At 46.2% G+C, this 16234-nt stretch overlaps 1 protein-coding gene across 1 annotated transcript in view; it reads left to right on the forward strand.

Moving 5' to 3' along the window:
* The window catches only part of LOC147733203 (mucin-2-like), a 182628-nt gene that overhangs the window by 64117 nt on the left and 102277 nt on the right, over window positions 1-16234 (forward strand). The window contains exon 6 of the mRNA XM_086956020.1: window positions 6386-6486. Within this exon, the coding sequence (XP_086812146.1) occupies window positions 6386-6486 (101 nt within the window). The remainder of the gene's footprint in view (window positions 1-6385; window positions 6487-16234) is intronic.

Consider the following 16234-nt stretch of genomic DNA (forward strand, 5'->3'; position numbering starts at 1 on the left):
GGGGACGAAGGCATTATGTCTACACCGCTATGGATTTGTAAGGGAGTCCCGTGGGGTGGCGATCCTCATCCATTGCAGGATTCCCTACAGGCAGGTTAAAACTTGGGCTGACACCAAGGGGAGGAGTGGGGGGTGCTGGGTTGTGTCTATGCCCCTCCGCCACTCTCCTGGGGCCTGGTAGAGTGACTCCTGACTTTGTGGACGGATATGCCCAATGACTTGTCCGTGGTCGGGGGTAATAGAATGATGTGATGGAAGTAGCCAGAGATAGATGGAGGTGGGGGGGACGTCCAGATGCTTATTAATCCATTAAATTATACTCCCTAGTGACGGGGCTTGATTGGGTGGACCCTTGGCGGCGGTTGCATGGGAATGAACAAGGGTACACATATCTCTTGGAAGTCCATGATTCTTACTCACGGCTGGACTATATATTTGTGCCCAGGGAGGTGGTGGGAAGGGTGGTGGGAGCCTCCATCCTCTCGCAGGGATTATCGGACCACTTGCCGGTGGCACTCTCCTTGCAAGTGGGCCCGGCACGACAGCCCTTTCGATGACGCCTTTCGGTCTCAAACCTACAAAACGGGGAATATAGGGTACATATCAAGAATGCAATTGACCGCTACTTGGAATTTAATGTGGGGTCGGTGGTGGGGGCTGAATCCCCTTGGGAAGCACTGAAGCCCACTATACGTGGGATTGATATCTCCTTTTGTTCGGCAGCTCGTAGAGCACGCAGGTAGTCCCTTCTAAAATCCAAGGCCAATATTATAGAGATTGAGAGTCACAGTAGGGTTGACGGAGGTGGTCCGATCCGTTAACAATTAATGCTAGCACAACAGACACATGCAGATCTTTTGTTGGACGAGGCTCACCAGGTATGGCTGGCGACCCGTAGCAGGATTTACCAGTGGGGGGATAAGTCCAGTAAATTGCTCCAGGGGTGTCAGGGCGCTTTGTACCCCAGGCTCTCCCTGGTATGGCCGGTCCAGCTAGGGAATCCCTTTGAGATCCTCTTGAGATTGCCGAAAGTTTCGTCACATACTATACAGAGTTATATGTCCCCATAGCCATGAGGCTGTTATAGTCCGCTTCCTTGATGATCTTCCGCCTAAGGCTTTAACCAGTGAAGCTTCTGTGGAGCTAGATCTTCCACTCACAGAGGAGGAACTGAGTGCTGCCCTGGGGGACCTGAACTCTGGTAAGGTCCCGGGTCCCAATGGCTTCCCTTGCGAATATTTTAAGAAGTACTTTTCACAACTGAGGCCCCACTTTCTTAGAGTGGTCAATGAAGCCAGGGAGCAGCGGCATCTCCCCTGTGACTGGAGACATGTGGAGGTGGTGGTGTGCCACAAACCGGGCCGACCTCCTGACCTACACGCCTCATATCGCCCTATCTCATTGCTGCATGTGGAGGCATAAATGTTGGCCAAGGCCTTGGCCAATCGCCTTCTGTTCCATATCGCCAGCCTGGTACATCAGGATCACGCTGGATTTATGCCCCAAAGAGTGACTCGTCACAATATTCGTAGAGCACATTTTGCTATTGCAGCTGTTCAGTAGTCGGGTGAACAAACAGCATTGTTATTGGCAGATATAGATAGGGCATTTGATTCCCTTAGCTGGGTGAAGTTATTTGCGCTGTTGCTGTCCTACCTGACCTAACTGCTTCAGTGAGCATTGCAGATTTCACTTCCTCCACATTTTCTATCAGGCAGGGCACCAGGCAGGATTGACCCATGTCACCATACTTGTTTGCTTTGGCTATGGAACCCCTGGCTGCTTGGCTGTGAATGGATGCACAGGTGACAGTGTTTGAATGAGCACATGGATTGTCGGACCGTATTGTGCTGTAAGCCGACGACGTGCTATTCTTTCTTACTAATGTTATTAGGACGGGCCCCGGCTGCTCCGTATTATGCATATATTTGGGGAGTCAGCTACATTATATATGAACCCCCTAATGTCCACTCTGTGGGTCCTGTGGGATACCGCAGATCTGGGCTCCTGGGCTTCAACGATTCAGGTAGCCACTGGGGCATGAAGTATTTGGGGGTATTCTTGTCAGACTCGCCTGGTGTGTCTTGGGACAGAAACCTTGCTCCAGTATGGGAATGTGTCCGGGAGGATTTTAAGACCTGGTCCCGTATGCCCTTGTCTATTTATGGTAGATCGGCCATTTTTAAGATGGTTTCGCTCCCCAGTTTACTATATCACTTGCAAAATCACCCTAAACCGATTCCTCCCAGGTGGGTCCGACAGGTTAATACGGCCTTGGGGCAGGAGGGGTAGCTAGAGTTGCGCTCCAGATGTGCTTCCGGTCTACGTACTGCGGGGGATGGCGATATCCTACATCCAGTCATATTATATGGCCTCGCATCTGCTGGTGTTAAAAGAGTGGTGGTACATGGATATGGAAGACCCTGCTTATGCAGTTGAGCGGCGGTGTCTGGGGGATTTTTCTTTGCATACTATCTTGTATTCGGCACCACTACTCAACTCCTTGCCGTCCGCTATGAGGGTCATATTCCAGATATGGAGGCAGGCTCTTCGGAGGATGGTGTGGTGGAATAGGCTGGCAAGGGAGACCCCCCTCTGGAATAATGGGCGACTGCCACAATTGGCAGGGGCCGGGAGTTTCCGGTGCTTCTGCGGCGGCGATCACTTTTGGCACAAATGAGGGGTGGGCACCCTTGATTTTAAAAATAAATCCAGCACGCGGGGTGGGCACCCGCTAATGCCACCAAACACGGGGTAGCACCCGTAAGGAATTTTAAATCACGCAAAAGACGCAGTGTGGGCACCTGCGCACCCTGGGGCATACGAAGGGCAGGAGCGCTTCCCTCAGAGGGAAAACGACAGCGCTCTGCCCAGGAAGGTAGAATAAAGCGCTCTCAAGGCGCTAGGGGCATAGGCAAGCCCACAGGCCCCAGGAATGATCCCTATCACCAGAAGGGTCCCAGAAACACAGGATTCAAAGAAAAAGGTCCTGGGGGCAAAGTGGAGCAAAGGGGACCCCACGCAAAAAGATGCTCCAGGCATCCAGGTCCATCAGCAGTCCAGGGGCTGGGCAGGACCCAGGGAGGCAAGCCTTCCCCTGGGCCCCAGCAGCAGCCCGCCCCTGGCTGTTTCAAGTTAGGAAAAAAAAACAAGAACATTTTCAGGGTGTCACAGCACCCTTTTTATACAGCAAAGTCCTTTGTCTACAAGGTGCAGGCAATGTGAGAACCAGCTACAACTGGTTATGGGGAACTCCCTTTCACTGGCCAGGCTAGGGACATCAGACGCACCACAAGGGGTGGAGCCAGCATTGTGGAGGGAAGGACCAGCCCTTTTCAGGTCCCAGGTGTACCCCTCCCTCACATCAGCATGCTAATCTCTCCACTCACCACCGGGGCAGACCCATCCTGACTCCTGGAGCCAGGCTCACCAGCCAGCTCCAGCCAATCACACGTCAGACACAAATTACACTAACATGCCAACTTCTAGAAGTGGCACTTCCACACTAGACACAATCATGCCGCATACATCATTGCACAGCATTCAATCTCAAGAGTTCGCACATACCAAACTCGACCCTGCACTCCCCACACATCAGGAACTACCATGGTCATACCTATTCCTCATGCATTCCTATGGGAGGGCAGGTCCCTCTCACCACACACACAGGGAGCGCATGCACTTTACACTGGATCACAGTGAAAAAGTGCGCAGAGACCTAAAATCACCAACACCAGGTTACAGAAACAGGCCAGGCAAAGCAAAAAGTTTCGGGGTGAACCTGCCAAAAGGGCCGGGTCCAACAGTGGTATGTTACTTGTTGTATGATATATGTGGATGCTGACAGAAGCAGCAAAATAGCAGTAGTGTGGCACACTATGCTAAGCACAGATTCTTAGCTTACGTGTTTTAAGCCACGCCCTTTATTAGATTAGCCATGCCCCTTTGAGAGAATTCCCCCCAGTTTCTTCATCTCACTAGTCAGAAGTGGGCAGAACATCTGAGCAGGAGGGAGCAGTGCCCAACACAAAAACGCAGCACAGAAGTGGCCAGAACAGGGCAGTGCAAAAATGGATAGACCAGAACAGCGCCCAACAGAAAAAGCCAGCACAGAAGTGAGCCGAACAGGGCAGCACAGAACAATGCATAATAGAGCAGGTCAGCAGAGAATAGTGCACAACCGAACAGGGCAGCACACAACTGGACCAAACAGAACATTGCAAAACAAAACAGGGCAGAACAGAACAGTACACAGCTGACCAGAGCAGTGCAGCCCAGAAGAGGGCCAACAGAACAGAGCCCAACAGAAAAGGACAGGATGGGACAGGGCACCACGGAACTGATCAGAACAGGGAAGAGCAGAACAGGGAAACACAGGGAAGAGCAGAACAGGGAAACACAGTCATGAGCAGCAGAGAGCAGATCGGAATCAAACAACCAACAAACGGCAGAGCTAACATTTGGAACAGAAAGGAGGAAATGCGCTGCGTAAAAAAAAAGATAAAAAGCAAAACGAGAAAAGTGAAGGACAGAGACGGGAGAACAAAGAAGGGAGAGGAATGGAAGGGGAATGGGGGAAGGCAGGGAATGCCGTAGAAAGGCAGAAGAGACTGGGTGGTGAAAGGAAAGGGCGTGTTCTAAAGAGAGGGGCACAAAGGGGGCTCTGGAAGAGAATGGAAGAGGAGGGAAGTGAGCAAAAGTAAAACAGAGAGAGGAAACAAAAACGTATAGGACAAGGATTAAGGAGAAAGACACGAATATGTGTGTGCAGAGGAGCCTGCTGGTGGGCGAGGGCTGGGACTGGACACTGCAGTACCTGACCGACTATTGGGAAAATGAAACTTCACTTTCTTCTCAGTCGAGCCTGTTGGACGCGTCCAAGGGGATGATCCAGGCTGATGTTTGTCCCGCCCAGCAGCAGCACCTGGCAGCATAAGGACAAGCAGCTGTCCCAGGCAGCCGAGATGTAGATGGTGGTGCCCCCGCTCACCATGGGCGACTGCTGCAGTGAGGAAGCCGAAGCAGCTGGCACAGGCGACAACCCACGGGCTGCGGCCTGGGCTGCACAAAGCCCATCCGGCCACCCCCATCGGGCTCGGGCCGGTGTGAGCAGGGCGCCGCCTGCGCTGCCCTGTAGCGCTGCATCGACTGGTAGCCAAAGAACCTCCTCAGGAGCCGGAGCATTCTCCCCGGTTCCAGTCTGGATCCGCAGCCACCCCGGGACCGCAGAAGGGTCGTAAACAGGGATAAAAGTACCAGGAAACTGAAGCTACACCGAGCTCCAACCCTCACCGAGCAGGGATGATAAAATCAAAAGCACCCAGGAGTGCTCAGCTTCGGTGGACAGCAGGGGAAGGGCAGCGTGGTCACAGCGCCAACAAGCCACCCTTGGTGCAGGTCGGGATCCGAGGGGGTGTGTGACGCCAGAGCGAGTATGCTCGGCTCTCCCTTGTGGCACTGCGGGAGACACTGCAATCTGTTGCAGAACAGGGCTGTCACCAAAAGCACATCCATGGCCCATGAGCTGGGAGAAAACGGACAGCGGGAAGGGAGTGGGAACAAAAGGAACGGAAAGTAAACACAGCAGTGCTAGTGTGCTGCTTCCGGAGCAATCAAGGGTTCTTTTCCGGTGCAAGTCAAAATGACTGCACACTACTTGCAAACAAGCATTTGCAATGCAATATGACTCGCATTTACGCGAGACGTATTACTTTAAAAATGTGAGTGAGGGCATGAAAGAAGAGGGGAGTGGGTGGGTGAGGGGTTGGTGAAAAGGGGCGGGGGGTACACAGGCAAAAAAATTATGTTGAGTAAAGGTGCCAATAGCCTCGGATGTATACAATGTATACAAATTACGCCATGGATGTTAGGAGGATGGACTAACAAGGGAAAAACCAATCAGAAAGCAGCATTTAGGATGGCAGCCAAACAAAAAATGGATGGAGAGTGGGAGGAGCTTACACGAAGCTTCCCTGCTAAAGTATTTACAATACGCTTTGCAAAGCGAGCAGTGCATGCATGCTGCAATACTAGGCGAGACCTAAAAAGGGAGACAACAGCAAAGATAGATGGATAGGAAATAACTGGTCAAAGAAAATAAATGTATAAGTATTCGAAATATATGACCTTACATTAAAGTCTGAATAAAAGACAAGCTGCTGAAATTTTTAAGAATGAACTAGAAGGAATAGTCATAACAAAACAATAATTTGTCTGAATGTTAGTGTAATGTCAGATTGTAAGCAAACAAGAAATACAATTAAATGTAAATGCTTTGTATGATAATATGTATTTAGCTCATCACTAAGGAACACATGGGCAAGATGCCCATTTCATCAATGTTTGCTACCTATTTGCTAAATTACCAAATTATGTCTCTCCCCAGGTTGCATTCTTCCTATGATTTACTTCAATTGTGACAATGAACCCCCAGGCAGCAGAGGGGCTGAGTGCCAGAAGCAGTGCCACAGTTTAGATGTGCCTTGCGTAAGTACAAGTTCACAGACCAGGGTCAATGTGCCAAATAGCATATTTGCCAGAAGTTCATTTTGTGAATGTGAAAGAAGCTAGCAACACTATTGTGAGTGGGAATAGTGCTGTGCAGCCAGTGGCGTAGCTAAAGGGGGTGGGGTGGTGGTCTGCCCCTGGCGGCACTCTTTTTAGAGTGGGCAGAGGTGAGCAAGTCATGTGTTGACTATCCCTCCCCCCTCGAACAAGTCCGCCACACCCCTGCTCTCTTACCTGCAATGGGCAGCACACTCAGGGACCGATGCAGATGGCAATAGGTCCAGCTACGTCACTGAACATGAGGGAAAATATTTTATTAAAGTCAAAATCATACGGGCGGACAGCTGCAGAGCAAATAATTCTATAGCTATCTTCTCCACCTGTGCGCACTAACAGTCTCTTGATCAACCCCACATTCGTAAATGTTAATCTGAGCCGCACGGTGACAAATAGCTTTAAGGCTACATGGACAGTTAACAAATCAGTGAAGAGTTTTGGAAGAGTAAGCTATTGTCATATTTAGGAGGTGCGAAATTTGAGTAATTTACTTTTGCACAGTTAGAGAAAATGTCAATCAAATTTGAATCAAATGTAATTTTAGACTCAAGGGTGCATTTTGCACGAAACAATGGTGCAAAAAATACGATTGCCCTTTCATCCTGGTTATTTGCATTGTTCTTGTGTTCCCACGCTATAACTTTGCCACATACAGTGGTGTAATTACGGGATGGGGTGTAATGGCCAAAGTTTTGGAATTTCACATAACAGTCATAATTGGAAATTCACAAAATGATGTAAATTTTGCCAAGCTCATTTTAATTTCACCCTAGTCTAATCATATTGTGCTGTTTTAGTATTCATCTTACTAAACTTGTAGGAAGCATCCTGGTGAAACATGTAGTTCAGTAATAGGAAACTCACATTTAGACTCCTTTCTCTTTCCTATTCTCTTCCTTTGGACTATTATCACTTTTACAGAGACAACCTTCAAATTTATGATTTATTTTTCTCTTATGATACTTTTTTATACATTCTGTTAGAAATCGGATTCCCGGTTGGCTGAGGTATGCATCCAGCCAGCCAGAGCAGGAACCACCACTCTAGTCAGGGTAAGCTAGATACACAATAAGATAACTGATGCCCAGCTGCTGGGAACTTGGCTTGAACAGTCAGACTTATCTACAAAAGCAGTGTGTAAAGTATTTGTTCAACAAACATACACAGTAACACAGTGAAAACACAGTAAAAAACCTCGGCACAGGTTTAGAAACATAAAGAATATTTATATGAGCAAAATAAGACAAAACAACAGAAATCCAATTTGGGGAAGTCGAGATATGAATTTTTAGAAACTAAACCAAAAATAGTGCTTAAAAGTCACTAGCAGTCAAAAGGTGACTTGAGGTTGTGAGGGACCGGTGCCCATCTAAAGTTCAGGCTGACCGCAATGGAGGGAAAGCCATCTACAGAAACCTTGCAAGACCCGCTGAGAGAGTACCTTGGTTGGAGCAAAGCATCAATGCTAAGGGCTCAATGCATCTATCTTTTCCATGCAGTCGGGTCGCTGCAAAGGCAATGCATTGCTGTCAAGTGGCCCACAGCGTTGTTATAGGGCAGCTGCTGCGTCGGCATTGAAGGATGATGTAGCAGAATTTCTTAAACAGTTGATGTAATGGTTGGATCTTGATTAAAGTAGCTGCAGAACCCACCTCTGAGGTCAGGAACTTGGAGAGGGGACCTCAGGCAAGGGCAGGACTCACAGAAGACAGAGTCCAGGAGCACCAGCATAACTGCAAGAAATCTTTTGTATCCCCGAGAGTTCAGAAGAACAGGAGGCAAGCCAGCAAGCCCATGGAGAACACTTGGAGGGAAGGTAGAGTCCAGCTCTACTTCCAGCAGAGTCAAGAAGCAGCATGCAGCAGGGCAAGAAACAGAAAAACAGTTGTTCCACAAAAGCAGTCCAATTGAGTCCTTTAAGCAGCTCAGCATTTCATCTGGCAGGTTCATTTCAAGATCCTGAAGTGTCTGATTTGTGTGTGTCAGAGGCCCATTGCTTATACACAAAAGTGCCTTTGATGTAGGGGTGACATCAAAAGAACTCTCTGAAGTGCACAAGGATCCCTCTCAGCCCAGTCCTGTCTGCCAGGTTAAACCTGGGGGGTACATCAGGGTTCGTGTGTGAGGACACAGCCTGTTCAGATGTAAGTGGGAGCCACCTCTCCTACTTACTGCCCCCCAAAGACCTATCAGAATGGAGGCTGTCAGCGCAAAGAGCAATAATTACAGAAAAATGTACACTTTTCAAAAGTCCCATTTTTAAAAAAGTAATGTTCAATCCAACTTCAAAAGTACAGAGGATTTATCACAGTAGAGTGGTGTGGCTCACTGGTTAGAGGCGGCAGACCCGGAAGCAGAGGTCGACCCGGTACCCGGGTTCGATTCCCGACGTGGCAGGGTCTTGGGCCATGGTCAGCAGACTAGATAATTCTCGCCTCGGTGTCTACTCCAACCATGGGTCCCACTCAGCAACTCTGGGCAATAGCTTGCTTAATCTCTACTAACGGCCCCATCAGCGCCGGGGATGCTTGTCTTCACCTTGGAGATGCCCAGGAGGGACCATCTCACAGGGAAAGCCATGATGGGTTCCCCAGCGGCATACAGTGCCGGGACGCCCCTTTGCTGGGGCAGCTATGCGCTTTACAAGTATACGACATTTAACATTTAACTACCATTCCAAACATATCAAACATGTAAAAGCTGCTCCTCTCTGATCAAGAATTACAGCTTAAAAGTATATAAAGGAATCCCCAATGCTGTCCTATGAGAGAGGTAGGCCTCACAGTATTGAAAAACAAAATAGGCTGTTTGTCACTAACAGGAAATATAAAACATAAAGGTACATGCCCTTCCTTTATTTTACATAGCGCCCTTTTTTATGGTTATTAGGGCCTACTATAGGGGTGATGTATATATATATATAGTACGGGAGTTTAAGGCTTGAGAGGTAGTGTTAAAAGCTGAGTCCAAGTTGCAGTAAACTGCACAGACAGGCCCTTGCGTGGCAGGTCTGAGACAGGTTTGAAAGGCTACTTCTGTGTGTGGCACAATCAATGCTGCATTTCATCAGTATCATTTAAAGTACAGGCCCTGGGTATATGGTATACCACTTTTTAAGGGATTTACTAGTACAACCAATATGCCAATCAGGTATACACCAATGTCACCATGTTTAGGGGAGATGATCATGCACTTTAGCACTGGCTAGATGTGGTAAAGTGCTGAGAGTCCTAAGGCAAAACAAAATGAATCAGTAAAACTGAGAGGCAAAATGCAAAATGTTGAGGGAAAAATCACCCTAAGAATGGCAAGTCTAACCGATTCTCATCTCAAAAATCTGTTACTTAATTCATGCTAAAGTGTTATCTCATTCTCTTAATCTTTCTAAAATAGAAGCCCTGCTTTCCCCGATTGCTCTATTTTTTCATGCATCTATCACTTTTTCTTCAATGCCCCTGCCTCCATTATCATCAAATAGCAATTTTGGCTTGGTATTTAACTGTTTTTTTTTTAAATGTTTGAACTGTCTTTTTTGTTTCCTTTCCATTGTCTTTAAATGCATCCCTGTCCTAGCATTACCCATTAGTATACCTTGTGGTTATGTCAATACCTATAAACTCATTCCTGCCTCTCAATCCTTGCACCCTGATGATTCTATAACAAGATATTTGGCTTCCCCTCTTTTGAGATGGGGCCATACAGTAAAGATGGCCTAACGTGCAAATGCACGTCCTATCCCTGCCTCCAGACCCACTTCAATGGGGGTATTCAACCCTTTTTGTGTGGACAGGACACAGCCTATTCAGATGATCCATCAGCAGTTACTGAAACTAAAAGAAATGGGTATACATTTTATATCACGCTACAAATGTAAACATTACAGTAAAATAGCCCCCTTTTCCATCCCAACAGTGAAGTAAGAAGCATTGTGTAGTTGGGTGTTTAGTTACTCTTATCAACACAACAAATGGCTGTGCGAGGTACACAGGGGTGCTACTAGTAAATCATTGATTGAGAATCCCGCCTTAGCCAAGATTTCCTTCTTTTATTGATTTCAGCAGACAACAGACCTAGGGGACCATTACCATGACAGTTCCTGTTTCCAGGTCCCCCTGTGTAATAGTCTGTTCTTAGTTTTTGAGAAAAAATGGTGGACTGCTACTCTACTGGTCAAGTGCCAAGAAGATCAATGACCTCCTTACTAAATGTACTGCACCTCGACGGAGTCCTTACATCAGTATTGGAAAAACATAGTGACAAGGCCTCCAGACAAGAGCAAACCACCTTTGTTAGATAAATTGGTTTAAAAAAGGACCTCCTGGTGGCATCAAGCAAGGTTCAGCAGCATAGGAGGTGCAGATGTGCTTGTGAGTTGAGGTCAGCCACAGGTAGGCCTAATAGGCACATGTATAGAATGCCTCTGTGCACCTGCACATAAGAGTTGTTCAATGGTGTTAAAATGCTAGATTTTAAGAAGCAAATACCCAACAGATACAAAGTTGTTTACAGCTACCTGCTAATAGCCCTTTTCCAGGCTGTATAAGGGATATAATCTGATTTTAGTACTGTGCCTTCAATTTTTAAGAAGACAATTGCATTTTTAACTTCCCACTTCCAAGGATTCTCAGGCTCTAAAATGACTCTTTCAGGCAAGCTTTAAGTAATTTTAATGGGGCTTTCATAACCCTGATGTAAACTTTGAAATTATCTGCCTCACAGGTTAAAGTTTGTCTTGACAAACCAAGTTCCAAGCGGAGTATGGTCCTCCAAATGTATCTTGGTAGTTGGAACACTTTTCTGTAGACCATACATTGTGCATGGTCTAAACAGAGACACAGGCCCCAGAGAAGGCCTGGTGCCCATAGTGGAATGTGGGGAGAAGAGAAGTCTTCATGACTTTTCAAAATAGGTGCAACCAAGGCGTTATTCAGCTTCTTGTTAAGGCACATGGGACCAAATGTAATTGCTCCCACTTTTTTTTTCAAGGTGACTATGTGGCAGCGGGTTTGGAGGACTCATAGAACCACACCCCCAGATAGTTGTACTTCATCAATGTTTTGATGACCACGTCCCCCCATGCAGAATGTTAGTAATTCCTCATCCTGTTGTGTAAGAAGATTAAGTCTTTGGTCTTGTCTTGGTTTATCATAAAGAAATTCCCGTCATTATATTCCTGGAGTTTTCTCAGGGTTCGCTGAATCCTGACTTTGGTGTGATCCATTACAACAGTATCTTTGGCATACGGTAAAATGTGTAAATTTGGCTGGGCTAGTTGTGGGGGTACCAAACAGCTTTTGTCCAAACATTTGCCCAGATCAGCTGTACAAACGTTAAAAAGGAGGGGAGCAAGCACTCACCCCTGCTTCAGGCTGCCATCATTGGTAATTTTAGAGGTGAATGTGTGGGGTCCTGTTTTCACACAACTCACCTGTTGGAACACATGGAGATAATGGCCCGAGTAATTTCGCAGGGACACCCCACGTGTTTAGTTTTCTCCATAGCGTGGGGTGCTCTACCCTATCAAAAGGGGCGATGTAGTCAATGAAACAGCAGAAAAGTGGGGGCTGATTGCTTTGAGCTGCTCGGTGTCTCAGAATGGCAAGAACGATGATGTTATCAATTGTTAAGGCGGTTGCATGGAAACCTGTCTGAAAACATTTTAAAGCATAATTTCCTGCCACCAGTCCTCTACCTGCTTGTCAAGTATTCAGGCATAAGCTTTTGCCTCTATATCTAAAAGGACAAGCAGAAGATAGTTGGATGGATACCGTTTCTTGAAGATTGGACACAAGAATGAGCCCCTCCATGCATCAAGAAATTGCACAGAGGAAGGCTTGGTTGAAAAGTTGGCTTAGCATCTTTGTCCAGAGCTCTGTGGCACATCTAAATATTCCAGCTGGGAGGTCATTAGGGCCTGGCGCTCCAACATTTTTCTTTGTTTTTAAAAGCTTGTAGATGTGGGCTGGCATGATCAAGATTTGAGTTTATTGATGTAGTTCCAAAAATGTGTTAAGCCAGTCTCCTGCAGCATATGATGTATTTTAGCCATTCATTTTCCACTGTTGCTTTCTTTTCCTCCAAAGTTGATTTTTTGTAAGTTTTTGCTCAGATTGCCTTTGATCTTGGTGGAGCTCGAAGTAAGATTAAGTTTAAGAATATGCAGGAACCTTCTAAATGCTCTTTGTGCTGAGACAATAGCCTTGCTGTAGTGTTGTGGGAACAGCTTTTTTCGGGGTTTGGCCCTGGTATATACCTGAGGGCCTCCCCGGCCCAACAGGTAGTCCCTTAGATTGTTTATTAGACTATCACACTTGTGAAGTAAGTCTCTAGAGGGATTGGGGTTGAGCTCTACGATTGCATTTTCTAGCCACTTGGTCACCTTTGAAATATCCATTGCTCACCATTTGATCCTTGTCTCTAACTTGGATGCCTTGGTACACTTAGAAGAACCAACCTCCAAAACTTCACTGTTGGGGCATGTAGGTCGAGAGTTATAGTAAAGGGAATGTGGTCCCTTTCAGGCCAGTCGGGGATCTCAAGTCTTATATAATGGCTCGCTAAGTCTTTTGACATTCTTCATCACATATTGAAGTAGCAAACCGCATTATTGATTGTTTGTGTGCAGGGAAGGATAGCTTCCTGCACACAAACAATCATCCCTGTAACTCAGGCACCCGTTCATTATGGCTCAAGGATGTCTGTGATGGTGCTAGGCAGCTATGTTTAGCACCAGTGCTAGGGAAAATACAGGGGTTTGACGTATTCTTGTGAATACAGTGCATCCCTCCTTTTGGAAATGACGCAACGCTACAAATGTTGCCGCAGCACTGCACCATTTCCATATACATATGCAGTAAGAAAAACAAAAACTGAGGGCAGAGGCTGATAAGATCCGCACCTAACACGTGAATAGTGTCTCTGAGTAGATAATGGTGCACGAAACTAGGGAGCACTCCCCCCTACACTCCCCACAAAATAGGAACAAGTCCTACAAACAATGCAACACAAGAGGGTTTCAGCACTCTATGTAGTATAATTGAAGTTTCGTATCACAGTCCACAAAAAAATAGCACTTAAAGAAAGAGTATCAAAGTCCAGGGTATGTATTTCTTGATGCTGTATTCACTTTTATTTTTCATAAACAGATTCTCTCTTCACAATTCCATTGATCAAAGCCATACACATATGCCCCTGGGTGCCATATGGTTGCTTGCTGTGGAGCTTTGAGGACATCCTTGTCCTCCAGTGAAGGAAACCTTATTCCTTCACTGAAGGGTCTGCCTCATTTTGGAACTTGTAGAGGGTCTCCTTTTTGTGGAAACCCTGAGCCTGATGAGACCTAATAGTTTGTGCAAGGCTGGATTTGTACTAGTGGACCTAGGTGCTGGTCTAATGCACTATATAAACAACAATGGTCCAAGACCTATATATTTCTAAATGAACAATGAATCAAAACTTTTGCAACTAAAGAGCATATGTTATTTGAACAGCCCTGCTCAATTAATGATAAACATAAAAGAGCAGTTGCCTCAGTGATCCTCGAGACGCGTGCTTTATAATGGAATCCCGTTACTAAAACGCTGCCTGAAAAACTTATATAGAAAACGGGTATTCGACCACCTGTGGGTTGGACATCGCTAATGCGAAAGAATATACCAATTGAGCGTGACGATTTACCTCTTTAATATCGAATAGTGATCACAAAAAAACTCAAGATTGGGCTCTGGATTTTGACAAAAGCTTCCTGTTGACAAGACATTGATTCAAAAGTGCACATCTATCAACGATAGGAAACTCATAATTATTGAAGAGAAACCTGGTCAATTTACCAGTTTGCACAACAGGACTTTTTAGGATTATACTGACTGATCCTACTTGGAGTGGGAATCACGACCACTGCTCCCCGAGAAGGGGTCATCAAAAAGATCCTTGGTTTGCCCCGTTAAATATGTCCTGAAGAAGACTCGCATGGCCCAGGCATAACCGACCGCAAGGCCGCAAGACGAGTCGAAACGTCAACATTTATCTAATACCTGGACCACTAGATATATTTCTCTCTCTGTGATATAGTGCAGACATTAATAACATTCTCTGTCTAAGAATAATAATAGAGAGATTTTTTGGACTATTTGAAGTGGTCAGGTTGTACAGGTCCGGCATTTACTGGCCGGATATTCTTTTGAAATTATTGGAACTGTTTTATTTATAATTTTGTGTGATTTCTCTTCTTTTCATCTTCATCACCTTCACATTCTTTGACACCCTTTGCTATACTGCACGTTCTATACGGGGCAATGTGTATAAATTGTGAACTGAGTTGCAAATTTTGAATATGACAATAGATTAAAATATTGCATATATCTGGAGATTGATGCTGTTGCCGTCTTTTATGTGTATCATTAATTGAGCAGGGCTGTTCAAATAACATATGCTCTTTAGTTGCAAAAGTTTTGATTCATTGTTCATTTAGAAATATATAGGTCTTGGACCATTGTTGTTTATATCGATATAATACCCAGGTCCAGTACTTTTTGGGTTACCCCATTTCCTTAATGGTCTAATGCACTAGTCAGGGCCACCCTGCCCCATAGTTAGACTGCCTTCTCCACTGGGGCATGACCAGCCAACCCCGTCCCAGGGAATCAACAGCAGAGGGAGACTCAGGACCTTGCTGGCACCTGGATGGTGAACTTTAGCGCAAATTACCTATTGATATTGTGTACTGCAGCCCTAAAAGTTACTCACGAATGCAGGTAAGGAAATGTATCTGGAAGGGGTACGAAGGAGATGCGTCATGTTGGAGATTGATTAGAAACTTACTGTGTGTTTGCATTCTACAATTGTGCAAGGGCATTGCCTTCCCAGACAGTCACCTCTCCCTGCCTTGGCTGTTGCCCCGGTCCTTGCTAGGCTTGGCTCGATGTCTGCTGTGGCTGCTACCATGTGCTCGGCCAACCACCCAGCCCCTGCTGTGACGGGGTGGGTGCTGTCCAATTTCTCTGAGGATGACTGCACAATGCATTTGCATTTCTCTGGGCTTGGATTTGGGGAAGGATATTTTATGAGGGCAGTCCTGGGATTATTCCTTTCTGCTCGTGATATGTTTTTAGTCTGCATTGGGTCAGCCATGTGTCTCATTTTGTGACAATATTAACACTATATGAGGCCTGGCTGTATCCAGCTTCCCTGGCCTCTGCCACTAAGACTGAGTGAATACTCTTTGGGGTTCGAGGGAGAGCTAAGTTCAAGGCTGGCGTTTCCTGTATGTTTGTGGCCCTTGAGGGAGGTCTTTTTCAATTTTTGTTCGACCATCTTGGCAGTGACTCTTTGGGCTTGCTCCTGCTTTTCTCTGTCCTTCTACTGTCTTTTTCTGTAATACTGTAATATGTAGGCCTATACTTCTCGACAAAGTTTAGTGTCTAGCATTACTACACCATCTAGAGGATGTTGTACAATAATGCAGCCGTGAGACCCATGTCAGTACAGGGCTGCCCTGTCTATTGTCCCCATTGTTCCCTCGTTCTTTCTAGGAACTCAGTCATGTTCTTCTCAGGCTTCATGCTCTCTGCCATCAATCCTCCTACATCTTAGCCGTCAGGGAACATCTTTCTCAGGGCTGTCCATATTTAGTGTATAAATTAGTTGAATATGGCCGTCATGCTCCGTGTTG

Source organism: Lissotriton vulgaris, chromosome 2_1 (genome assembly GCF_964263255.1).
Source record: "Lissotriton vulgaris chromosome 2_1, aLisVul1.2, whole genome shotgun sequence".
In the NCBI taxonomy this organism is placed as follows: domain Eukaryota; kingdom Metazoa; phylum Chordata; class Amphibia; order Caudata; family Salamandridae; genus Lissotriton; species Lissotriton vulgaris.